This window comes from Falco rusticolus, chromosome 1, assembly GCF_015220075.1.
Source record: "Falco rusticolus isolate bFalRus1 chromosome 1, bFalRus1.pri, whole genome shotgun sequence".
Lineage (NCBI taxonomy): Eukaryota > Metazoa > Chordata > Aves > Falconiformes > Falconidae > Falco > Falco rusticolus.
The window spans coordinates 4315799-4343579 of record NC_051187.1 but is presented as its reverse complement, the minus strand read 5'-3'; the positions used below and the strand labels follow the sequence as shown (position 1 = coordinate 4343579).

Sequence of the window (27781 nt, the reverse complement as noted above, 5' to 3'; positions counted from 1 at the left end):
GAAATTCTGGCTAAGTACTGAGGTGTTAAGCCTAAGGCTAAGTAGCAGGAAAGTATTTGAGCAGATTTCCTGATTGCTAGAACTGATTTCCAATAGTTTGTTCCAAACTACTGAATGCAATGGGGACTTCTCATGCCTCTTTCCACTGGGATATATTTATTTTTCCATAGTACATTGTTGGTTGCAATAGGATTCTTCGAATTTCCTGTCTCGCCACTGCAGTTGCTTCCAAGTGAGCAATTCAGTTTTCCAGGCTTGGCAGCATAAAGGCTAGCTCTGCATTTTGTTCACTAGATTTCAATTTTCTAACAAGAAATTAGGACTAGTTATCTTGCAACAAAACACTATGAGGTTCAATTTAGCGCACATCAAGATCAGCGTAAAGCCTGTCACTGCCTTTTGTGAGCTGATACACAGCAAGCAAAGGCAGAATTCGCTGAAGGAGCAAGAACATACTAATACATTGTCTTCCATGGGAAGTGCCTGAAAAAATGTAAGGAAATCTGCCAGCTGGAGTTGGCTCTAGTCTTCTCAGCAACGTGAGCAGAACTATGCTACCCCAAGAACTGGGATCAATGTTGAGGAAAGGGGTAGAGCTGAGATAAAGAAGCAGTATGGAGAATGCTTAGACTTCTGCCCCTACTGCCTCTTGGGAAGATGAAAGGTGTGATGGAAGTACATCGTGCATCTAAAAGAGCCTCCACCTACCCAGCTGAACTTAGTATCTGACACATGCTGACCCCTCCCTCAGGAAGCACACCGGCTGCCAGCCTAGCCTGCTGGGAGTCCAGCACAGGCAAAGTAGGCAGCAGGACCACAGCCATTTTATCATTCTTGGCAGTCTTGGCAGTTGACATAGACAATTGCCTGTTTTGCTTAAGTTTGGAATTGTCTCAGTTCTTTCTGAACAAAACTACAGCTCTGGCACGGGGCTGGATATTCCCGACTCCCAATATACTTTGGCCTTTCCACAGAGCAACCAGAAAAAGTAGTATTTTAAGGAAATCGGTTCATCCTGATAGGTGTGAAGGACTTTTAGACTAACGTGTTATTGACCTGACTGATACTAATTGTGACAATTCCCCAAATTGCCATTTGGATGTAAGGTTTGACTTAAAGCTGGGACTTGAAGCTTTAGGTATTTTATGTGAAATACTAAAGTAACAGCCTATTGCTCTAGAAAAAATTTTACATCAATACCTGGGTGAACTTCCTGAACACTAAATCTCTGAATTAAACTAACCTTTCAGTAATAACGCAAGGACAACTTAATGTCTTTCAGCTGCTTCCTGAAACAATGCTAGTGATCAGCATCCTCCTGAAACCTCTCATTATATCAGAGGAAATCTAGCATCCAACTAAAAGAGACTGAGATTCTTTATCTATGGTACTTATATTTGACTTTCAATCAAAATACACCTGACTAGACCTGGATTTTGCAAATGATCTGCTTTTCGTATTGTTAAAAGGTTGACTGTAGTTAACCACATGCAGGTCTTCTGGGATTTGAAATGTGCATTTTGACAGTTTGTTTCCACCTATCTTTAATGTAGCTTCTCTTCAGGCCTGGCACTCAGAATGTCAGGAAAGCAGCACAGCAGATGGGATGGGAAGTCTTACCATAGTATGATGGAGACACTGAAATGATAGTAACAGGAGATAACATAGCCAATACAGGAAAATAAAAAGAAAAGGAATAACAGCAGATGCCCAGCACACTGCCAAAGGCCTGGGGCTTGGGAAAGGTCAGAGCATTATCTGCACTATGGATTCACATTTTGGGATAAGGACAAGCAATAGCTGTAAACTCAAAATACAAGAGAAGCTGGTTACTGACATGGGATCTGCCTTACTGGGGACAGCAGTGAGAGCCATCAGAAAAAATGAAGTGGAAAAATACTTTAGCTCAGTCACGAAGACTTGTATAAAACATAACAACTAGTGACAGCTCTTCAGCTTCCTCTCCAGTGGACACAATTTCTGGAATGCACAGACAACTCCTTGAAAAGCCAAAATTGCTTATGAAGCACTCAATTCTAATTAAACAAACCCAAATCACAATAGTTACCTACAACAACTAATAATAAAATGTTTACAGTGGTCTTAAGTGTTAAGTCCTGTCGACACTGCACAGCTGACAGCAATCCCAACTTCATGTAATTTACCCCAGAGGAACAGTCTTTCTGCACCATTAACTTCCTGACGAAGTAGATCTGTACTCTTGCATGTGCTCACAAAATCTCAAAGAATTTTCAAATCATAGTGAAATCATAAGGGCAAACAGACTTCTGCACCTACTAGCAATGTTCAACATCTTTCACAATTGGCCTTTAATATATTGATATATATTAAAAGTATTTAAGAAGATGATTTACTTCCTAGGGATCCTCCACTGTATTTATACTTTGCCACCTGCAATCATACAGCCTATCAAAATTCAAGTAAATGTTACATTTAAATAGACGTATGGAGCTATCCAAGCAACTGCACAGCAATGTGATGCACTGCTTATCTAATTGAAACACTTTTCCTGTGTATCACTCAGGAAAACCAGACGTGATTAAAACAACAAACTGTTACTATGTTTCCAAGAATACTGAAACTGTAGATGTTATACATAAAAGAGCAGGTGGACTGCAAGATTAAGGGGCGTTTGCATATCATCTGGATTAATTCAGCTTGGTATTTCAATCATATCTCATTTTATTGCAGTTCCCACTTTATGGCAAGTAGTCTTCCACAGCTCGCTGTACCAACCTCGAGTTTACACTACAACTCACAAAACATACTTCTAATATGCAACACTTTCCATTGTGTCAAAAATAGGAATGGTGAAAGGTCTAATAATCAGCTTCACACCTTGGCAGAAAGTGAGCAAGGGATTATACAGTCAGCTTCTGCAGCTTGTTACAGGTCCAACTCACGCTGGCTGGAAAACATTTTAGAACATTAGTGGCCTTTGGGTTCAGCCCTAAAATGAACCTGTTTTTTCTTATGATGCTGCCTAGCACTGTTCTTTAGTGTAAAGGATATTCTGCTTTTCAGTGCAAGGCTGTTAAAAATGGCTACAACACACAGGCTCAGAACTAAGCAAAGACTGAAATTCTGTTCCCAATGTTGTCACTATCTAAACATACTGCTTTAAACAAATGACCTAATCTCTCTGTTTATTCAGCTGTAAAATGGAGATTTAAAAATTGCCTTGTAAGTCTTCACAAAGGAAAATCGAGTTATGTTTTCTAAAGTACTTGAAGACCCTTACATGAAAGACTCCATAGAAACAGAATACTGTGTCAGAGTGGGTAGGAAATCCCTTATAAAATAGAAAAAATAGCAAATTAAAACACAACAATCAAAAATGGCACACAACAAAGCCACTTAATAACGCGGATGGGGACAAAACCTGAACAGTTTACAGCCCTAATATTTACAAATCTAGACTTCCTAACACAAAGAGAAGAAAGGAAATCCTTTCTGATTTAGTCTTCGACAAACTATGAAGAAATGCTTTTAACCTACTGTCTCTGAACTCATTACTGCCAGAACATTCATAGACAGTAATTGCCAGTAAGTTGCTAATGTCTGCATACAAACCTCTGTGTTACAGGAGGTAGAAAGGTAGAGCGGCTGGCATATACAATCTGAGACAATTTTTGATGGTGCTCAAAATAAATAACCCACCCTACCGAAGTGATCACATTGCTTTAAAGGTTTTGAGAGTTTGTTATTAGAGGTTCTATAGATATTTTCTGGGGTTATATGCAAAACCAGTGTAATACTTTATAACACATGGCAAACAGGCTCAACTAAGAGGAAAAGTGTGCTCATAAGCGTTTGAGATAACACACAACACCATCCTAATACCTAACAGGGCATGTTCAGCTCCAGATTTGGATCCAGATGTATGGCCCAACTACTTAGTAGATTACAAATGGGCCTGATGAGCAGATGTTACAAATATGAATCTCACTGCATCAAATATCTGTCGTTTAGAAAACCATTGAAAGGTGCTATTACAATTCAATCAACCTGTGATTTGTAGCTGCACTCAAGTATTTTCCTGTATGACTTGGATCTCTTTTTATGGTATTTATCTCCAAAAGTATTCAGTCACAAATTTATCCCTAATCTCTATACAAATGCTTCCTTTATGTGTTTAATTTTTCACTAGCTTTAATTACCATTATTAGCTTTTCTGATTTCACTATAAACTGTTTCAGTCCCCTTCTGTACAGGAGCTGGAAAATGTATTGGCACAGAATCAATTTCTTTTCTTTTTTTTTTGTTGTTTGCCTTATGAAAGCTCCTTAACAAGCAGCACACACTGTTTTACTTTCAGAGGAAGTAGTTAACATAAGCAGCAATGAGCCTATGGAGTCTGTATAAAAGCACTACACCCCCGCCCCCAAACCCAGACTGTAAGGTTCTGAGAGGGACATCTCCCTCTGTATAAAAAAGATGATGAAACAGGCTTCCCTTTCTCAATTGACTTTAACATTAATAAACTTCTCACTTAAATTGATACTACTTTAATTTTACAGAGATATCTACCACTGGAGAAGAGTTTCTCTGGATCACTCTAAAAAGCTTCTTCGATTTATTCTAAGGATTTAGGGATCCTAGACCTGAGGAGATCTATCCTTCGGAAGACTAACTACACCCCATTTTGGCAACTAGCCTGATTAAATCTTACGGGCACAAAACTGATCTAATGTAGTGTTCTTTGTGAAATGTGTCAGAAGAATATCTGCAGATTTCACACTTCTATTTTGGTGCTCTCTGGGAAAGGACTCCTCTCGGTTCCTCAGCGTGGTGGAAACTTTCATTAGTGCACTGAGATCAGGCAGACATAGCGGAGCGAAGGCTAAGGGGGCTTGTGGAAAGATAGAAAGTGAGGAGAGAAAAAGCAGACAGAAGATTTGTGCTCCAAGGTCAGCAGCTGGGCTACCACGTTTGTCTTAGACACGTACTTTTGAGACCCTTAGTTTTACAAATAAGCTCCTTTAAACTTGCTCTTCTATGAGATAGCAAAGAGGAAGAGCTTTTGCTTTCCTATATGACATCTGGTGAAAGTTTACCCATAGAGATTTGATACCAAACTACAGGCACGTACCCCACTAGGGAAGGGGCAAAGCCTTGTCTAAAGGCTGAAAATAGCAAGAACCTCAGGTTCTCTATGGCCAGTGTAAACACAGCTCTGGCTAGTAGGAAATTAGGACAATTTCCTTGAATTCTTGCATGGTTGTAGATTAAGAATCCCTGGGCAACCATAGTAAAGCAAAGTGCTCCAGAATTCTGTGCATTTAAAACCACTTCCTTCATTTGGTATAAAGGCTTATGCATGCAGGGTCTAGGAGCTTGCTGTTCAAGCATCTCAAAGCATTTTAGAAACATTCACTCATTTCAGTTAAACTGAGTCTCTTAGAAAACCTCAGAATCATATCGATATCACCTCTAATTTCTGTGGATCTTCAATGAACCAAGGTTAGATTTTTTGAGCTGAAGTTGAAAAAAAAAATTGCTGTTCCCTCTCTGCAAGAAACTGGAAAGAAAATTCACATTTCTGGATACAGAGTCCTGTACTTCAGCTATTAAAAAAAGTTTAAAGAATTCAGACATACTGATCTGCAGCCAGACTCAGGATCAGGACTGTTACTGTTCTGCATTGCTCTGAAGAAATCTAAGTGTCTCTGGCACTGCATTCTAATTTCCCAAAGCTAATTTCATTTTTTTTTAAATTCTGTTAAGCATCCTTTAAATGTTGGGAGCTAACATATCAGAATTGAGTTGCAAAACTGCCATTAATTTCAACAACAGTAGGAGTTACACTTCACCGAGTCCCTAACCACAGCCTTCAAACTTGCAGTTTTGGCATGAACTTTCTTTCTGCAAAATAGTCTGAAGATCTTGAAGCACATTTCATATGCTCATGGACTACTGCTTAAATGATCAATTCAATTTCCAGTGAAGAAAGAAGTAATCTTCTCAGAATTTTAAAGAATTTTAATGAGGTAGCTAATTTCATTTGGAATGCTTTTTTTTTTTTTTTAAAGCAGATTACAGTCCTAAAATCTACTCGTGTTGACTCTGTGAAAGACTTGGTGAGAGGTATTTCCTTAGCTTGTTCTTTTTTTCCCTGGACCCATTTCATTAAATTGTGGTATAATCCCACTGCCGATGTTATTTTCTTCATTAATGCTCCAAAAGTCACCTCAGCACTGAAAAAATGTGCTAGGAGAAATTACTTGGATGATATGACATTTTCTTCCCACTAACTTTATAATAAATAACCAGCTATAAAAGTAAAAGAAGGAGCATGTTCTTACTCAGCCACGATTAGTGGTTTCTCCCTTCTCACGTTAGAGTTATTTCCTGATCATACTTTAGCACTGGCCTTTGATTTTGATCAGATTAACAATAAAACATCTAAACCACTTTGCCATCTTTTTACACAACCAAGCTTTAGAAAAGTTAAGCACTATGGTTTTTTGTCAAGTATATAATCTCTGTAAATATTCAATTTAATAATTCTCTAGAATTACCACCTCTTTAAATATTAAATTAACATTCCACTATGACTTCTGGAATGTGTAGCCCCAGCTCCATCTTGTACTTGTCTAGCCTCCCCACCCCTACTTCAAAAAGTAGGTATCAAGTTATTCCCACATGGAAGTTTTAAAGTAAAGCAGTGAAACTTTGCGTCTAGCAAGCTTATCATTCACTGTCAGTAACACTGTAATGAACCGGGTTTTGCTCCTCATACAGAAGCACAGTACAAATAAAGTTCTTGATACACTAGCCTGTTCACCATTATACTGTGTCAAAAACTATTTCAGAAATGACCAGCTAGTACAGACACCCTGGAAAAAAAAAGGGTGAAAACACTGTTTTCAAATGTAAGTAGCCCTTTGCTGTCAAATACAAGATGTACATCCTTCTGCAATTATGTAAACCTGGTTTGAGGTGGCATTTGATTATTCCCGATTCCCAAAAGTGGCATAAAAGGCTACTGTTATAGCTTAGATACCGCAGCATTTATTGCAGTAATCTTTCACAATACAGAAAATAAGATTCTCCTGCTCCTGAGATGAACATTAGTATTGACATTGACAACAGTGGCGGGAGGAACAAATGATTGGGAAGATAAATTAATCTGAAGTTAGTCCTGAGAAATCAAAGAAACGAGTTCCTCAAAAGGCAGAAGGAATCAGACTGTACGTGCAGCCTGCTGGATGAGAGATGCGCACCCAGAGAAAAGGTAAGCATGATATACTTTGCCTTCATTCAGAAAATAAGTGGAATCAAAAGAGGTGCAATAGGGATTTGGAGCTAGGTGACAACCCAAAAAGTCTGTTCCCTGAGAAGGAACCAAACTGCAACTTGGTTTCATGCAACTCTTTGCATTTAAGCAGAACTTTTAAGATGCTCTAAGAGATTAACACATTAAGATGCTCTAAGAGATTAATGTGAAATACTTGCAGTGCGGTTGCCATTTACATAACCAAATCATGCATTTACTAAGAACTCACTTATGTCCTGGGTGCAACAAAAGAAATAGATTAGGGAGCTATCATATCTCAATATACTTGAAGCACAGTTCAGTCTTATAGAATCAATTGATGTACATAAATAGGTCTGTAACATGGGACAGCATTCTGTTAAAATAATCTGATCTCATTTACACACTACATTAAACATTATTTTGCAGTTTAATGGGGGGTTCAGTCTACATAGCATGGATACCATCTTATTACTCAGCCAGGAAAGGGATGAAAAGGCTATTTTTAGAGATGCTGATCTTGCATTTAATAGGGCTTTTAATTTAAATAATCATGCACTAGCATATCTTTATCATTCTACACCATTGCATTGTGTAGTGCACACTCAGAAACAGCTGGAACAATGAAGTGTTAGCCCTATTCTGAAAAAAGAGTACAACTATGGTATCTCAGCACAGAATTTAGCAGAGGTGGATAAACAGCATGCTTAGAACACAGGGAAAACTCTTGTGATGAATGATACCACAAGGGGAAACAGAGAAAGAATAGGAAGACAGGCTCTTTTGGGAGAGTGTTGCTGCCAAGCTTAAAAAGTAAGCACTTTTGCCCAAACGTCTGTATTTCTAACTAAACAATCATGTCTTTGGTCTCTGAAATAAGTGAGCAGTCCTTCCTACCAGGAAAAAGCATATGTATTCATTTCTTTGTATCCATATCAGTCTGCTTCTCATTCAGCTAAAGCAAAGAAGCTAGAACATACCATAAACATCTCTCATAGATTTTATTCACTCTTAGCTACTTGAAACTTTTTGTAAATTTCTGAAAGATTTAACAGCTTTCAACACAAGGGCATAATGGTGTCACAGTTCTCCAGAGGACACAGAACGACTGAAATGTGCATCTGGTATTGAAAATAAATTTCAGTGGATATTTCTCTGTCAAGGTCCCAGAGACATGTACCTCAGCATTATGCTACGAGGTCTGGTTACTGTTACCACAGAACTAGAGGTAGGAGGCCAAAGTTATCTGGGCATCGATATTCTCATTTCTCTGTTTAATGTGCCACAAAATCCAGGATGGTCTCCAGGCCTCTCCAGACCGAGGGACTAAATCTATGCTGGCCTCTCTTTCTTCTCTATCACAAATGAATTACACAGCTTTGACCCTTCAACCAGTTCCTTTATGAAGGAGGAAATTCCACTGCTTTCTGTTCTCTCCATTATCCTACTCTGTGGCTAACCTCAAATGGCTATCAGTGAATTTGGACTCTGTAGCATGAAGATTCACAGCAGGCTGCCCTCTGCTCAGAGCCACAGCTCCATCTGGGAGCCCCTGCTCTGCACAGACCTCATGTGGATGGGAAGGGCAAACACATAAGAGTATCCCAGGGGAAGAAGGGCTGTGATGAACAGCGGCGTGGTTGCCACAGCATCATCTACATTAAAGAGCACTACTGGCCTGAAACTGTCACGCAAAAAACCCACAACCTACTTTTACACTGATGGATGCCAATATCAGACCAGTGTCAGGAATACCAGAGTTGCTCCCAAAACATAACTATAGAGGCCAGACAGTTTATTACCTCTGTGAGGATCAAGCGTTGATACTTCAACTTCAGTGTACTCCACCTCAGCACTCTCAAGGTCAGGTCCTGCCCCAAAAATATCAAGAAGATGTTTCTTTGTAGGAGTGCATGCTTCATTTGAGCTGTGGGCCTGATCCTGCTGCCACTGAAATTAATGGACAAGTCCTCATTGTCTTTGATAGGTGCGGGATCAGGCCCTACTTATGGCAGATGGAAGTTACTCTGCTAAGAATTGTAATGTCAAACCATTCCTAAGGGTCATCTGAAAGGCAGTAGACCAACTCAAGCCAGATTTCTGAAACTGTGGGACATGCAAATTGTGCCTAAAACTCTTAATTTGTCACCTTCAAAAGCAGCACAGTGCAAATGGAGCACAGAACTATGAGATTCTCCCATATTCCTGCTCCAGTTCCTTTCTCTTCTTTTTCTCTCCCTGCCATTATTTTTTTCCTCCTTTTCTACGGCTGCTGTGGCAGGACATTTCCCATTCTCCACTTCCCTCACATTTAAAGCCTTCTCTAAGTTTTTCACTGCCTTCCTCATCACCTCTCATACTCCCAATTTCTGCTGTGCCAATAAGCAATTTCAGCACTTTTCCCTTATGTTGCCCTTCAAGCCCTCCATAGAACACCTATCTGATGGCAACTCATCTTCCTCCTCAAAATGCTTCTCTGTCACAGTGCCCACAGAAAGCCTCACAATTAGACGCCTGATTTACTAAGTGACAGGTACTGGCTACCTGGATACAACAGACACAGGGAACAGCTGTTGCTTTCTACTCTTTTCCTTAGGGTGGAGATGGTTTTCTACTAGATTTCTGTAAAAGTTGGAAGGAACCACAACAGTCATCCAGACTGGAATCCTGCAAAACTGCTTACAGATCTTTTAAAACAGAAATTATAGAAAGATCTAATGATTAGAACAGCAAAGTTTTGAAGCATTGGCGAGAGAAAGGAGAGGAAAAAATGCTGAAATAAAACAAGAACAGTGTTTAGGGTGACATACTAGTTAATTACAAAGTTTAAATTACATGCTTCCTACAAGAACAGTGATTCTGAATGATCAGTACAGCCTTATGTTCCTATGTTTCTGCTGTCTGTATGTTTGTTTTGCATGAGTATGTCTCTCTAGTTCTAATTTGACTTATTCAGGCCACAATGGATTAACTTCCATGCAATGACTATAAGCTCCTTCCTTTTGCTTGCTGAAGTAAAAGCTATTGCCACACAAATGTAGATGAGATGCTGTTATTTTTAGAGGTGTATGAATCATAGACTTGGTTTTCACCACTGGTAGAAAGATTTGTAATAGCCTAGTTGGTTTTAATGAAGCTGCCCAGTCCACAGTAGGTAAGGATTGAACCCATTTATTTCTGGCACATATGCAGATCATTAGACCAGAGCCCGTTTAACCTGAAACAGGTAGGATACAATAGCAAAAACAAGTCACTAAGCTAGAGTTTCCAAAGGTTATTTCCAGGTTTTCCTGCAAAATTAACTTAGTGCAGCACCTATCTCTTAGTTTTGTGGTACAATGCAGACCTGCACACGCAGAATTGCATCGAAGAATTATCAGCCAGAAATTTCTGCCACCTATGTTACATGCAGGCTTATGCAGGAGTCTAGTTCCATGTTCTGAACTAAGTTCAGTTAAACTTTGACATTTAGTTACACTAAGATGCCTTTCCAACTACCGTTCAGCTCATGGTCCAATAGACAATCAAGTCAAAATAAGCCATCAGAAATTGCATCTAAACCATGAGAATACTTTCACATCAACATAAAACAAAAATATATGGGACAAAGTATACTTTCAGATGGCAATACCCACATATTTAAGTGCTATTCTTTCACTAAATACCTTAAAAACATCAGTCTTGAAGAAGACAATGTGCTATAATGATGCAGTAACTTGATGACATGTTTTAATTAATATATATTTCCCATACGGTGTCTCAAAGTATTTGGCAGGGTTTATATATATATATAATATATATAAATACATCAAGATCTGTAGAAATGAAGAAAGGACAGAGAAGTAAAAGAAGCAGAAATCTGTAGAAAAGGGTTTTTTTTTAAATTTCTGAATATTTGTTTTATAGAACTTACAATTTTAAGCCCAAGTTGTATTTTTATACCATCCTTCATTAGATGGTGTGGAATCCAGCACAACTAATAACACTTCATAATGCAGTTGGTAAATTGGTCCTGTCATTGCCATTTTGCACCCAAGGAAAAAGAACTAAGCAGCTCAGCAAAGGAAGGAGTCTTCCCCACTATCAAAGACAAAAAGGAAAGGACTGCACCTATCAAATCTAGACTGCTGCCATTAGAAAATGTCACAACTTTCAACCATAAAATAATTCAAAAAACTATTGTTTAAGTATGAAATTACCTTTACTTTCATCTGGTGATTTCATGTGATTTTCACTATCTTCAATGTAACCTGATCCTAAAATATTAAAGAAAAAGTTGAGCTGACAAAATATTTGTTACAGTCAATCAAATGAGTTACACAGCTGCAATTCCTATTGTCATTATGTTTATTTGTATATGAGAAATTCTACTTTTAGTTTCACACCCAAGACATTTATATAACACAGGTGGGAAGAATGTGGCTTTTTAAATGACCAGCTAAAACCCACCCAAACAGTAACTTGGTTTATATCAGGTGCTCTAAACAACATGTCCACCTGTCTTTGTAAAGTTCATTGAGATCCTGGAATGAAAGGTGCCAGTCATGGCAAGTTAACATTGCTACACTGTGGCCACATCACAGGACCATATGCCACAACTCAAATCTCCTCTCCAAAATACTCTTACAGCTGTGTCAAAACCAGAAAGTACTTTTTTTTATCATGATTTCTCCATCTGTAATATAGTTAGCAGGTTGCCTGGTAGAAGTGATGAGCAGACTTATAAATCAATCTTTGCATAAGACATTCATAAAAAACTTTACAAAGACAAAATGATAAAAGATACTTGGGAGAATGTTATTGGTATTCCTCTGTATTCCCAAAACACTGGCCCCTATCCAAACAACAACCATGTAAGTCCAAAACTTTAAATAAACGTTTAATTAAGCCAACTCACTCACAGTCTTACAGAAATAACTCTTACCTGAATAGTAGTCTCCATCATTGTGCTGTCTTGTCAGTTTTTCATTTGGCAAGTTTGTAGCCAATGCAGAACTGAAAAGCAAACCAATAAAAGTTGATTTAATTATCCAAAATTAGTCAATAGAAATAACAACATGATGATATGCAAAGATCAGTCATTGTCTATGACTGACTACCACAAATTCTTAAATATTCAAGCTAATGAAAATTTTGCCTTTGTCTTTAAGAGAAGCACAAACAAATTTTAAGGTCAAAAACATTCCCTCTTGCATTACTCTTCTATAAGACCTCTGTATTTTTAGTTCCATATCTAAATGCATTCAAATGCAGGCCTGACATCCTTCTATTTCTCTTAGCTGGCTTTTTTTTCTTTCCTATTTTTAGAGTATTTCCTCATCCTGTTGTGGTGTTAGCAGGTGGTACATGAAGCACAACCATCTATTGTCTGCAGGTGTGTGCCATAATAAACTATATTCATACAGTGGAAGGTCTCCAGCCCTTTAAAATAAATACTTCACCATTACCATAAAGCAAGCCATCTTACCCAGACATCTCCATGGATGGTCCTTTAGCTTGACAGAGAAAAATAAAAGCATCTATTAGTAGAGTGCACAAGTAAAATAATTTAAAAACAAAAATCAAATAAAAATACAGTGATTTTCTACCCAAGTCAGAATAATTTATCCTGGCTTTCACAAAATTAATTACCCAGTGTCTTACATCCTCTTTAACATCCAGGTCCCTTAAATGCCTTTTTCACAGAGAACCTAAGATTCCAAACCCTGGACTCCAAATTTTCCCAAATATTTTGCAATGTACTGCATATCACAGGACAAACCAGATTTGCTTATTTTCTGAAAGATCTGAAAGAATACCTTAATGATAAAAGACAAATCCCTAAGTGAAATTGTATTACTGTGTGGGGAGAAAAAAAAACCAACTACCCCACAACCTAATAATCTTAAATTTGTTTCATGAGGCCCAGAGAAGTACCTCAATTACACCCAAGCTGGGATCCCAGATCAAATTGTCATAGCTTTATAAGGGATCTAAAAACTCCTCAGGCCCTGTCTGCCTCTATGTTGCATGAGACTGAATTCCAAACCTAGGACTGCAACAGAACAGCGTGATTCTGGCCTGTGATTGCTTCACTAGTGCCTTCCCGGTAACGTTACTTAGATGCTTCCATTCTTCCCACTATACTTGGAAAGCTTAAGCTTAATTTGGACCACCTGGCATTTTAGGTTTTTTAAATGGTGTTTAATCATTTCCTGAAACCTTACCCCCACAAGCCTTTGCTCCTGAAACACATGCAAGTTTAACTGTAATACATTTGTCACCAATCAAATAGAAGAGAACCATTCATTACCCTTTTTCTTCTTACACAAAAGCCACCATAAAGTGAGAGTTACTGCTCCTGCGATAAGTATTAGGACAAATGCAGCAATGACTCCTTTCTGCCAAGCCGCTAAGATAACTGGAAATAAGAAAGATACGTTTAAGAGAGTATGACAGTCACAGGTCGTCATTACCAACTTCCGCAGTTCCTGACCTTTCATTTTACTACAAACTGGACTTCTTACACACTGAGGAAGAACTTTTAAGGAGACTTGCATGCAAAGTTCACTAGTGAGCCTCTCCTTTGTGACCAAAAATTCAGTATAACAATGGGTTACTTTTAGCTTGCATCTGGCTCCTTTGGTTTTTGGGCGTCACACAAACTTTTCTACGCGAGTTAGACAATCTCCATTTATAAATGGATCTCTCTGTTTAACTTCTGACAATGGCAGAACAAAAACAAGTAAAGAAATTATAGTTGGCAATATCCCAGATAACATGACTTCACCTGTCATGATGACATAACATGCAGTTTATCATTAAAGTTAGCTTACCACTGATGGTTATTGGATGGCTTTTCACATCCACATTAGCTCGATTAGAAGCCATGCAGTAATATGTCCCTGTGTCCTGCCTGTTCATTGCTTCCCTGCGCCACACGACTCTGTGTGCATTTTCATTTTTTTCAAATAGAAGAACTTCACGATCAGTTTTTCTAAAAATCCTGAAGCGGATTGGCCAAGATCCTTCTTTTACAGAGCAGAGAAAAACAGTCTCACTGCCATCTTCTACTTCTCCATATGGAACACTGCCCAAGCTGGCATTCTTGATTGGTACTACAGAGGAAGGCACAAAGAAAACAAATATTAGCATTATTTGAAATAACTTTAATGATAAAACATTGTATTGTAGAAATGCTTGCTTTAATGCTTAAGCAGAGACTGAATGCACAGTATTAATCTTTCTGAACAATCTGTACCTGACAGCATCCTCTAGTAAGTATTTTTATACACCCAGAAATAGAGAGGACACTATAAAGAAACAAAGCAGCCACAGAAAGAAGCTATATCCATTCCACAGAAGTCAGTCAGCTTCTTCTCTTAAACTCCTTTGGATGCCCCTCAGGTCCCAACCTACAAATTATTTAATTTTCAGAAATAATTCCCTCAGCAGTTTGATAGTATAAATAATGATAGTTCAATTTATGTAGCTATGCTTTCACAGTTATGTAGTTATGCTATTTTATGCTAACTATATCTTTCTTGTAACATTTAGTATACAATAGTGAATATGAGCAGATAATGGATCAAGTTCTTCAAAGACATAAGCAAGCAAGTCCCAGATTCTAAAAGTTACAGAATATAGCAAACACAATAAAAGAAGTTAGTTTGCATTTGAACAAGTTAAAAACTGTATTTTGGCTATGCATGTTCTTATAAGTTTGCTGTTTTACAAATTAAGTATTTTAACATATCCAGATCCAGCACAGGAGCAGATGAGCATCAGCACTTATATTTACATGGGGAAAAGACGTACATACCTTCTGTGATTCAAGGCATGTACAATGTTAGTAGCTTCATAAAATGTGATAGGAAGCATCTGTTTTGCTAAAAATCACTGAATAAAATTTATCTGGAAATATTACAAATGTGTTTGGGGCAGGATCACACAAGGCAGATGAAAAGGAGATGAAAAACTAAGGCAACACTGGTACAGAAGCAGAAGGAGGAAACCAGATCTGATACGAAAAGATGGCTGGCCATGACAGCTGTATTCACATTAGGAAGCAGGGAACAGGTTTAGATAAAAGACGTGGGTTACTACAACTGATCCCATGATAGAAAAGGATTGTTCTATAAAACATAAGACTTTTTTCAAATCTGGTGCAGACAGGAAGGACAGAATACAGAGAATCTGAAGCCACCACCTCAGGAGTGGTGGACTGCAGAAACTGGCTCACCAGGCTCCAAAACGTGACCTTACGTTGAGAACTACCCAGCAGTGTCACAATATACCCTGAACCACTCCTCTAACAGCTGGGATACACTAGCTCCACCAAAGAAACACCCACTTATTTGTTGACTAAGATTATGCTTTGTATTTGTTGATTTGTTACTTGTTACTTCAAATTACCTTGACTTTAAATCTCACTTGATAAACCTCTTCAGAGTTTTATCATTTAGCAGTTCTCTAGAGTTAGCAAAGCATATCCTGGTGGTACTGATGAACTCAAGGTGCAGTCCTACTTCTACAGTCTAGGCAAATGCAAATTCTGTATTAAGAAACCTGGTTGGGGGCTCAGAGAACAGAGAGCATGTCCTTCAACTCTACAATAATCCAACTGATTCAGAAGAAATGCAACAGTTCTGGATATATCTGTTCTAGTCACATACAACTCGGTGTCAAAACTCAGAGTGAAACTGGCCTGTTATCTTATTAAAACCAATGCAATTAGGGTTCAGCTCAGGATGCAAAACTGAGAACTCCTTGGTAAAGAGAGATTCTTTCTTCTTTTCGATAGGTCAAGAATACACTTCTGCTCTGGTCCTGGACTACTTTGTTGTAATCAGGTTAAGTAAATCTAAAATACTACTGATACATTCAAGAAAAGTAGCAAGGAGCCAAAGATATGGGTTAAAACGGCTCTACAAGTGGATCCACCATCACTAATTCCCTTACAGCCCAAAGAACTCTTTATTTTTTTTCCAGCAGTATATGCAGTTACTATCTGGTCAATTGACATAGGTGCCAACAACATGCGTAGGATACACAGCTCTACTTGTCCTTCACCACATATTCTTGAACCACTGCCAAAATAGTCAATTTTATTGACAGCAGACTGACAAAACTGACCAACTCTGAACCAAGCGAGGTAGAGCTGACACTACTGAGCAGACAAACATTTTGAAGATGTTACAGGCAAATTATTAGTTCCTTTAATAAAAGGTCACTACCTACGATTAGTTGGTACCTTCTGTAGATTAAGAATATTCTCAGGTCCTCCAGGAGAAGCAGCCACAATCAAAGATTTATTTCTACTTGGGTAAGAAACTACTATTTCTGCTTACCTCATTCGCTACTAAAGATGAACCCCAACAAGATGGTGTCTGTCAACATGAAGCCTGCAACTATAAGGGACCTTCATCTAGTTCAGAAGGCTTCCGTACACCTCTTCAAACAGCTACTCTGTTCCCCAGAATTATTTATCTTAGATTTTCAAATTAAATTCAAGGTACAATCCTTATCTTGGGTACAGAATATCCAAGAAACTTCCTTAAGGCCCATAAGCAAAACCTATTGTTGACAAGTAAGTTCTCTGGACACAGACAGAACGTAGTCTAAATTGGTGACAGAATTTTCTTGAGCCACACCTTTAAACCTTTAGGATCTAAACCAGGAACTGTCACATGAAACCTTACTACCATCTGCTCTGGTGCACCAAACAAACCTACAGAAACAGTGCATTAGTTAAGAAAACTCCTACCAAGACAAGACGCTGCTTTACACACGTAATGACAGGAAAAAACACAAGCACAAGTTTTAAGAGTTATCAATCCTAAGACCAGTCTTATGTGGCCTATTACAGTATTATTATTTGCTTTGGTTTTTCTTCATATCTGCCAATTTTGCAACACACTTACAAATCACAGCTTTTTCACTTGCATTCCCATTCTTGGAGTACTGCTAAGATTCCCAGCATATATCAGACATTATGCTTTCTTCCGTGAATTTCAAATTAATCTTATTTTTAAAGCTTCAACTACCAGTTTCCCTCTTGGACAGAGGAATTTTCCCTTTCTGCTTCACATCTATTTGGAGATCAGAGACTTTGCTCATATACAGTAACTCCTAGGTGTTAATAAAGTACAATCACAGACTGACTTTCAGAGCTACTTAGCAACTGCAGTTCCTGGTATTGAACATATGCTCAGTGCTTGGAGACATTATTAAAAGTGCAAATTTACGTCTTTTACCAGTAATCTAGCTAGCTCAATTATTTTAGTGAGTAAAATCACAGACTACTCCAATATCATTATGTACATGTTTAATCCAGTCCTATGAAAATCAAACATGAAGAAAATGGATCTGATCCTGAAATTTTTAATCATTATTTTTACTAAAACTGCTTCTGTATCAGTTCAAATCAGATCTGTTTTTAACATTAAAATAAACGCAACTGTAGTTAACTTGATTCAGATTACGATCAAGATTTTCACTTCAGTGACAAATAATCTGTGATACAGATCTCCAACTATTTTTAATTCAAGTGAGCAAAAAATTGTAAACATTTTACATCCATTTTGTTTAGCCCATCATTTGCTGCTACAGTTTCAAAAATAAAAATGACACTCAGCAAGAAGAAGAATTAAACAAACTTACCTATTACTGTGATGTTTAGAATATTGCTAGTTTTCATACCACTGGAATGATTATTTTTAGCATCACATCTGTAACCTCCTTTGTCATTTTGTCCAATATTTTCATCCAAGAATGTAGCATATGTGTCATTAACTACTGTTTCCTTAATTTTATTTCCTTTGTAGAATGTGAATGTTATCGGTGGTGTTCCCATCACTGAACGACAGATTAACAGTAGAGACTTCCCTAACACCACCTCCGGTAAACCACTGACAACAGAAAGAGTTGGCTTGGAGACTGGAGCTAATAGGGGAATAAAAGAAAAAAATTTTGCTAAATACACTGCATAAAGCCAAAAGATACAATATTATTTTATAGAATACATATAAATACACAATATTTAGCTAGTTTGCACGCACACAGCCTACATTGGGAAGCTGTTCCTCATTGACAGAATGGAAGCAGGGGGTGACCTGAACAAAATAAAAACATAGATAACAGAACGTATGTGACTTAGAATAAAATCACATACAAGAACAATGTAAAGGAAAACAAAAAAAGGATCAGTGACACAGCTGTGGATCATCCAAACTCCAGAACTAGCTCTGACCCAAGGAGTAAGTCTGTAGAGCAAAAATATATGCAAGCACCATTTCATGTATTACCTGAGATGGATCCTGCAGCACCTAGTCAGGGATCTCTGTTTCTGCAGCATAGTGAGTCACAACCCAGTTAATCCCCCTTTACAGACCTGAGAACCAACTGTGCTTGTTCCATGAGACGAACGGAAACTAGTGTGATTGTAATTAGTGTGCTGGTGAGGGGGTTGTACTGATAGCAAAAAACTTGGCTTTTCTGGAGGAGAGCTATCCAGATGACCTCTGGCTTTCATGGCTTTCATGGCTTTCTGCCTGCAGGGTCAGGGGGAGGGATTCAAGGCAGACACTGACAGAGTTTCAGATCAAACTGGTGAGTGAAAGGTTTGCAGAACATTCCCAGCTCCTGCAAATGGTAATGAATGAGAGTTTATCTGGCACCCAGCAGAATCAAGGGAACAGAAGGCAGACACACTAACTCCCTTCTCCTAGGGCCTGCCCTGGCAGAGTCTGACTTGATTGAATCACAATAGGCCAAATCCTCTACAGCTAAAGATGACAGGCACATCTCACAGAAACTGATATTGCGAGAACTAATAGACACCTTGCTAGTTCATTAACTAGAGTCTGATTTTGTAAACAGATGTGCGTATTCATAAGCTTACAGGTTTGATTTTTTTCCCACCACCATTGGGTTCTAAGCCTCTGTATCAACTCACCGTACACATTTATCGTTACAGGTTTGCTCTCTTTGACTATTCCTTTTACTTCAGCTTTACAGATATAGGATCCAGTATCATTCACGTTAACTCTCATTGTTAAGTTCTTAGAATTTTTCAACCAGATGTCTGCATTTGAATTTTTCCGCAATATAGAGAAGTTAGCTTTCTGAAAACCATTAATGCTGCAACTCAAAGTTAATTCTTTATTTTCATCCAGCTTAATCACAGAAGCAGCCAATATTGGCTTGGGGAATAACTCTGCAAGACAAAAAGAGAATTAATTCATTCAAATTGAGCCTAAAAGAATATGACTACCTATCTCAAAGCATACAGAATAAAGGACATAGTGAATCAAGGAAAAAACCCAATCATGTTATTTTAAGATAATAATATTTTCAGAGGAAACAGAAACTTAGCGATCGCTTGAAAACACTTTTCATAGTCATTACTTGGAGCTATTCTTTCCGTTTGAAAGTATTGGCAGGCAAAAATCAGAAACCAAAATCTAAATCTAAATAGGCTTTAACTTCAGGAAAATTTACAGTTCGACGTGGAGGTTACACTTGGATGTTGAGTTCTACTGAATTTAAATTTAAATATTAATCCATTGAGTAAAATCTAAGATGAACAGAGGTGTTACCTGACACAACAATATTCAGTTTGGTGGTTTTAGATGCTCTCCCTTGCTCCACCTTACACTGGTATTCACCACTGTCCTCTAGAGTAGCTACTGCAGAGTATTTCAGAAGTTTCTCATCTCGTACACTGTTCAGTATTGTTTTGTTTTTCTGGAGTATGATTTCAATGTCACGCATCCGGGCTACCACAGTTGAACATTCAATCTGTATTCTATCTCCTTCTGTAATATTACTTGAGGGCTTGACATTCAGAGTAGGCTTTATAAATGGTTCTGCAAGACAATACATATAAACGCATGACCCAACTTCTTAATTATAGCAAGCAAAGAAATGTAAAAAGAAAAGCTTTTAAAAAAAAAAACTTACCCCTGACTGTAACAAGTGTTTTTTTGCTGTGTTCTGAGCTTTCAAATTCGAGTTTTACATTTCTCCTAGCAAAGCAATCAAATTGTAAAATATTATCTCCTTCTTCAACAGGAAATTCCACTACAGAAAAATTTCTCTGTGATTCAAATACAGATTTTTCTTTAGGTGTTGAATTCATCTTCATCTTCCGGAAAAAGAAATATAAAGGAGGAACTTCTTCTGGCAGCTCACAACGTAATTTCACGACTTCACCCTCTAAAACTTCTTTCTTCTCAGCAGTCAGGATTGGCTTGGTCATTCCTTAGAACAGAAAACAAGAAGAGAAACAGACCATTGCATAATCCTGAAATAAACGCTACTTCTGATGACTATGGTCATACCTCAAGAGGGTAATACAATCTTGATGCCATGTGTGAAGTATGAAACTTAAGTGTTTTGAAGGTAAGACCGCTTTCTCCTCCGTGTTTCCTATTGCCACTCAGAAATGAGCAAGCCAAGAAACTAAATGCCATACCAGCTTCTGTACCTAGAGATGCACACCTCTGAAGAAAAAGTACAGGCAGGCCCTGCACAACCCTGTAGTAATTTAATGCGGAACAAATTCTTTCCAAGGGGAAAAAAGTCACTTGCAGTCAACACATGGCTAGAAAGAGTATAGATGAAGGTGGTCCCTGTTCTCCTAGGAGATGAAAGAACAAGACTGATATAACATTGTCCACAAAAGTAGTCCATAGTTGATACTAGCTTTGGCAATGGCTGTCACAACGCTGGAATCTCTCTACATTATTTCCAGCTTTTCCAGTAATATACCTGCCCCCCATCATGTTCATGGTCTACAAGCACAAGCTTTCACAGGTAATACTTTCTCTAGTCTAGGGAACAGAAGCTCAGAGGGATGGTGGCACAGGAAGCACAGATTGACTTCCTGACTATCCCTGATATAGCCTTGGGACCATGATTTCATTTCTGTGCATTAACATGAGGATTTAGTACTAAACTCTCGTAAAGTACTGTCACATCTACAGATAAAAACCACTTTGCAAGATATCCTATTTAGTACCAAGTATTGTTACTTCCCCTGGAAGGTTGTTCTCTTTTTATATCTTAGAAACTGCTGTGTTTGAAGCAATACTCACCTGTTACCCAAACATGCAAGGAGTTACTAGATTTTGTCTTTCCGCCTGCTTCCACAGTACATTCATAGTCTCCTGTATCTGAAGATCTAGCCACAGGTATTTCATAGCGTGCATCTCTTTTGTCTGATACAGTCATGAACACAAGTTTGCCATCTTTAAAAAATGTAAAATTATGCTTCAGTTGGAAATCGGTGCTTTTGCTAATATCAGCATGGCAGGTAATTGACAGAGGAGCTCCATTCTTTACTTTGACAGATGGCTGAACCTTAATGTCAACTGTGTTGAAAGTAAAAACTTGATGGAAAAAGAAAAGAGAGTTATATTTATTTTCAATTAGTCCAACATAATTCTGTTATCTTAAGCTGTTACATTTTAATCACAAAAATTAATTCATTGTACCATAGCAGCCCATGTTATAACTTTGTGGTCAGATCTCACAGATGTTGACAGTGCTGGCAGCTTTACTTTCCACTGCACAGATATACTAGAGGCAACTACTGATTGTCACAGCACACACTGTCCATCTGCTCAGTCTTTGCCTTGGGGAACTGAAAGAATCATTGATCTGGCCATGCTCATGACCAAATCTACTATACTCCCTAGAAGATACAGAGGACATGGGAATAGGTTTGCAGCTACTTCTTGGTTTTGCTTATTTCTTATGGTTTGCTGTCTTCAACTATATTTGGCAAGAGATCTGAGAGGTGAACAAAATTTTGTATTTATACTTGTTTGAATAAGCTGAAAAATGACAGCAAAACCCTGCTCAGAGTTGTATTAAACCCCAAGCCAATTCACCCCCAATTAGCAGAAATCCCTGGAGTTATACCAGTATTTTTTATCTGAAAGTAAGCTTAGAGTTATGTCACTCAGCAAGTACCACTTGAAACATGTAACTGACAAGGTCGGGATAATCTTAAATCTCTAGTTTATGATAACTAGAGTGTAACAGGAGATATTTGGGTACAAATTCTGCAAGCACACATGTACATGCTTAACTTTACGCTGTTGGCAGTCCAGCAACCACACTCTCAAGAGTCCTTAACAATCATACCCTGATTCAAATAAAGAATCATATGCAGAAGCAATGCTTTCAATTAATTTAGATATGTTAGCCCCTGAAAAAATATACTGACTACAATATTCCTATTCTAAAAAGTATTAAAATTCATAAACACTTTAAGAAATAAAGTTTATAATAGCATGAATATATATATATATACAATGCTTCTGTGTTTGTAACCACAGCAATGATAAATAATTTGTAGCTTAAAATTTTATAATTATTAGAATCCTGGTATAATTAATATTTTATTCACACAGCTAGATGAACAAGTAGAGAGAAAGATTTATGACCTCGTTCACTTTCCCTTCCTTTAGAACTGACAGCTTTTGGGTATGCCTGTTTTGGCCAGGATATGTATTAGAAATTTGCAACTAGAACAAGAAAACTTTCCTGTATCTAAATAAGTCCCGTGCCATGTACCAGCTATTTATAAACTGTCCTTGCTAGAGAGAGTTTTGGGTGTAAAACCAATGCAAAAATTGCAGATTTCTTTGCATGTAAGTAAAGCACATTATTAGAAGCAAACATTTCTCGCTAGAGACTGAGGAAAGGAAGTCTGCAGAGTGTACGTGCTGGAAGTCAGCAAGATGATACGGTAAAAAGTAAACGTATTCCTTTCAGAACGCAAGTTCTCTGCTCTGGTCAGGCATGTTCTTTTCGTTTGCAAGAAAAAAAGAGCAAGAGTGAGTGCCCTTAACTTATTTTCTATAATTTTATCCTCCTTGCTTGTGGGTATGAAAGGGCTTTTTAAAGACCAAAACCAAAACACTAGTAATTACATTTTCTTTCCCATCTCTTCTCTTCTGTGCCTCAGTAAAGAAAGTTATTCTAGGAAAGATTTCACTAAAACATTTATTGAAGTACGAGCAGCACATGTCTCATTGTAACACTATACCAAGAAACACCACCAAGGAATAATTTTTTTTTTTTTTTTTTTTACATGGCCCGATTTTGTACTGAGCAAAACCAGACAAACTGTTACGGATGCACACCAACAACTGATGGATTAGTTAAATTACTTATTTTAAATTTGTGTGTGAAAAAAAAACTTAATTACCTACCTCTCTTCTGACTGTAAAGTTCTGAACCTGGAAAAAATAGAAAAGAAATGTGATTTTCAAAGCTTACAGATTGAGAAACAGTAACGGGAAACAGTAAATAGCGCCAAACAACCCCAAAACACATGTACCCACCCAGATATTTATTTACCAAACTTACACTGCAAGAAAATCACCAGAAGAGCAAGATACATCTCGTTCCTGAAGAACAAACACTTAATTCCAAAATAAAACAATATTCATCATCAGAGGTGATGCCTCCAGGTACCAAAACCAGGTTTTGGTTTTTTCTGCTGTTGTTTTATGGAAACAGATAAAATTTTTCCATTAAAATGCATAAGTTTTCCCAGGTCTTCAACAGAAACTGGCTAGATCAAGTAATCGTTCCCATTACTGGAAACAGCAAACAATGACAATCTATCTGCTGCTCACAGGCAGATTACTGTTCAGGAAGTGACTGGACTTTTCCTGAGGGCGCCACCAAATGCATTTGCTTTGTTTAATTTCTTAAGGTGTATTAAAAAAAACAAGAAGTTCCAATGACATTTATCCTGCAGTTCCTGTCAATATGGGTATTTTTAAGTCATGATTAACCATTTACGAACACAAATTACCTTTGCGATTTGACCTCAGCAGATCCTTGAGTATTTCCCTTCATCCTGACATGGAGGACTCTGCCAGAGAATAGATCTACATAATCATTAATTTTTCCCCTTTACCTTCATTTCTAGGTGTCTCATCCTTGCTGTGACAAAGAACAGCTTTATTATAGGGTGCACAATGAATTCAAATCATCCCAGAAATCATAGCTACTGTTGTCTTAGATGAGAATATTGACAGGCAGGCTTCTCATACTACCATCATATATCAAAAACACAGAACTGCACAAGATTTTATTTTTAGTTCAGACAAGGCAAAACATACAAAATCATAAAACTTAAACCCCACAAGAAAAGAACCAGTTGAAGTTTCGTATCTCAGCAGAAATCTGAAGCGGCACTGGCACAATCTGAAATAGAGACTCCTCTGGAGCTGGAGTTAAATCTACTAGTAGCTTGACAGTCTTTGAATTCAGGCATCCTTGAGAGATCATCTGACCTTTTCTGTGTTGTTTAATTTTTTGCAATGATAAAAGTAGTCTGACCATACGACAACCAACCTGAAATCAGGGATGATTAATCCTACATCCAAAATCCTGGAAGTAGAAATGGAGCAAATGCAGTCAGAGGAGGAGGAAATGTTCTAAAACATCCTAATTCAGCATTTTGCCCTTCATTTCCACTGGTGTAAATGCCTGTCTGAGATACAGTAAGGAACTGATCTGAATTATTCAACTTCCTTTAACAAAACAGACAGGTTTTTTCTGATTATGGACAAAAGCCTAAAGAAAGCCTGAACACAAGTAAATCAGGAGCCATCAGCTTTGATTTAGGTGGAATTATTCTGAAGAAAACTAGTTGTGAAGAAAAGTCAAATGTAATCATTACCCAAAACCTCACTACCATGACCAGTTTCTTGATACTTAGATGGGGAGGGGAGGGGAGAACAAGGAAAGCAAGAGGATTACAGGGATGCTGCCTTATCCCTCTCTCTCCTCTTCTACTTTACTTACTTTGGTACTATCATTGTTGTATAAACATGCATGTAATCTTAAATAATCTGACAATGCAGAAGCACCAGATTTAAGCACGAATTCAATTTTTCCAGAAAAAATTTACTCTGTAACTTTTGGGAATTCAATGGTCAGTACCTTTCAGTTGTTCAGGATACTCCTTTCCTCATTTGTCAGTATACTTTTAAGTCAGGGCTCAAGTGGAATGACTTAAGTCTAAAACTGACTCAGACTATAGGCTTGATAAAGTGAGTTGAAATCATGCCCTTCAAAAAGTGTTTTTCAAGCTGTGTCCCAGAACTCCCTAAGCAGTGATTTAGTTATTCACAAAAATCAAGCGCTCAAGTCTTAATCCCTTAGTTTCTTTTCTCTGTAGACAGGGTCAATGCTTTCCTTCACTTCCACCGACATTTTCCAGGCTTGTTAAAACACTGCTTAAAACAATACTAAATACATTCACAGAAGTCTATAAATGAGACATACAGTTCTCATAAGCTTCCCTGTTTGTAGGAAAACCCTTTTTTTTCTCCTGAGTTCAATGAAAACTGTTTTTTCCCCAATAAAACAATACTTTAGAACTGTAAGTGTACTTTAATGGTTGCATTACACACAGAAGCGTGGTATTTCACAAAAGGAAACAGGAGGGAAATGCTCATCTGTTTAACAATGTATCAGCAATATCAACAAGCACCTATCTAGCTGTTTTGCAGGGAGGCAGTAGAGAATGACACAATAGTCATAGCAATTAATAACTAAAAGTAAGCTGGTTAACTAGCAATAGCATTTGTTCTCCTTAATCCAGTCTGTTTGAAACACACCAACAACAAAAGCCTGATGGTTTGGCTGGTTGCCAACAATGGTCTCCAGAGCAGGTAAAGGAAAAGAGGAGGAGGAGACGTGGCAGGTGGAGAACAAAGGTAGATCAACTTTTGCCATTGGTAACAAAAAAAAGGAAGGAAGGAGATTTCTCCCTTCCCCATTTGCCCATGAAAGAATTCAACAGGACATACAAATCTCAGCAAAACCACACCAGTGTTTTCCACGGGGGACAAAGGCTCTCCTTAGTCATAGTGAGGGAAGGGGAAAGCGAGTGGGGGCCAGTATCTTTCAAAGTGAGCCAATGTTCAGAACCAGGCCAGTTTCAGACTGAGGTGAAAAGGCCACCTTTGAGGACAAACCAGGTCAAGAGTAAGGTTTAATGGTGCCAATGGTACCTGAGGCTGTTGTGAGATGTCACTCCCAAGTGAAGTACGTTCCGTAAGATCTCACAGGCTGATTAGTGTGTCATATTCTTGATTAGCCCTCAACGTTGCCCTGGAGAAGAAAATCTGGCTGGTATTGACCAAAACACAAGAAGTAAATTCAACTGCAGGAATTTAAGCCAAAATGTCATGAAACTTGGAAGAAAAGCATTTCAAATGCAAAAGAATGGCTTGAGACCATCTTCCATTGTTAAACTGGAAATCAGATTGACTTAAACAATTTAAAAGTACCTGTGCCAGCAATACAGCTGCATATTTTCCTAACAGCCATATTACTGTAATCTCTCAAGATACGTTTTTCTGAAGTACGTAAAATCAAAGTTATTCTAATATACATCATATAAAGAACTCTATTGTGTCCCTGTTATATTTGTGGGAAAAATAGGATTGCCCTCAAAAAATGCAACACACCTGAAGCAGACAGAATAATCTTTATAATCTGATGCAATGCCCTTTGAAACCTATGAGAATCATTACATTTAATCTACTGCCCAACAAATCGAACCCTTAAACATTAAAGCTGTACTCATCTGGGAATTCATGATCCCTGTTTCTACTGTCTGGATCCCCTTTTACTTGTTTACATTTCCTAAAAAACATCAGCTCTGTCACCCAAACAGAGCTTTGCCTAATTCAGAGGCAAAGCCTGTCTTCCTAACTAAGGGCAAAATGATGAATAAGCTTTTTTTTGCCTCTACAAATACAATGTTTTCAGCCAGTCCCTTATGACAGGAAAGGAAGCTAGGAGTTCACATTTCGGCTGTTTGTTTCCATTTGCTCTCCAGCTGGCTAGCATGACAGTAAAGAGCACACCACAGTGCCCACCTTTAGGACTAACATCTTTCTTCATCACAGAGCACATGCTGATTCCAGCGAATCTTCTGGGGCCCTAAACTTTGTATCCTGGTCTCAAATGCCCATTCCTGATAGGAGTTTCGCTTTCTTCAAAAAAGATTAAGTCTTTACATCTGTTGCCTTCAGGTTCTACCTCACTGATTTACTGACAAAACATTTCTCTTAACACAACATTCTGGGGTCATCGATTCTTGTCCCTGATTATGGAGGCTCCAAATAATTTCTTGTATAAATTCACTCACTTTAAAAATGGTTAACTGCTGTAGAGGTGTATCTACAAATGTTTGGGATTTCCTAAATTTTATTTAAAAATTTATAGAAATTCAGACATCCGTGTCCACCTATACCAAAGTCAACACAAGCTTTCCAGTAACTAAACCAAGAATAGAAAAGCAGCTCTTATTTCTAATCCCCCAACCCCTGATGCGTATAATCTTTTAATCATTTTGGTTCCTTACAACTGTGAACTAAATTTGCTTAATTATCACTTCCTGTTTCAGTATACTCATAGATAACAGAATTCTAATAAATGCTGCTATTTTCACAGGTGTAGACAAAACCTGGATGAACT

At 37.9% G+C, this 27781-nt stretch overlaps 1 protein-coding gene across 14 annotated transcripts in view; it reads right to left on the bottom strand.

The window, feature by feature from the left end:
• PECAM1 (platelet and endothelial cell adhesion molecule 1) overlaps window positions 1–23934 on the bottom strand; it is a 33511-nt gene extending 9577 nt beyond the window's left edge. For 2 of the 14 annotated variants that reach the window (XM_037405674.1, XM_037405682.1), the window contains exons 1-14: window positions 23642–23930; window positions 23485–23511; window positions 21358–21651; window positions 20222–20521; window positions 19858–20127; window positions 19215–19475; window positions 17921–18202; window positions 14095–14376; window positions 13572–13679; window positions 12747–12774; window positions 12204–12274; window positions 11479–11535; window positions 9082–9150; window positions 4182–4238 (exon numbers count right to left, since the gene is read on the bottom strand). In XM_037405674.1, the coding sequence (XP_037261571.1) occupies window positions 4182–4238; window positions 9082–9150; window positions 11479–11535; window positions 12204–12274; window positions 12747–12774; window positions 13572–13679; window positions 14095–14376; window positions 17921–18202; window positions 19215–19475; window positions 19858–20127; window positions 20222–20521; window positions 21358–21651; window positions 23485–23511; window positions 23642–23675 (2140 nt within the window). In that variant the 5' untranslated portion in view covers window positions 23676–23930. Of the gene's footprint in view, window positions 1–1620; window positions 1639–4181; window positions 4307–9081; window positions 9151–9176; window positions 9230–11478; window positions 11536–12203; window positions 12275–12746; window positions 12775–13571; window positions 13680–14094; window positions 14377–17920; window positions 18203–19214; window positions 19476–19857; window positions 20128–20221; window positions 20522–21357; window positions 21652–23484; window positions 23512–23641 lie in introns of those variants that run through there. The other 12 variants (XM_037405703.1, XM_037405716.1, XM_037405695.1 and 9 more) reach the window with 10 other exon arrangements.
• Window positions 23935–27781: the final 3847 nt, after the last annotated feature.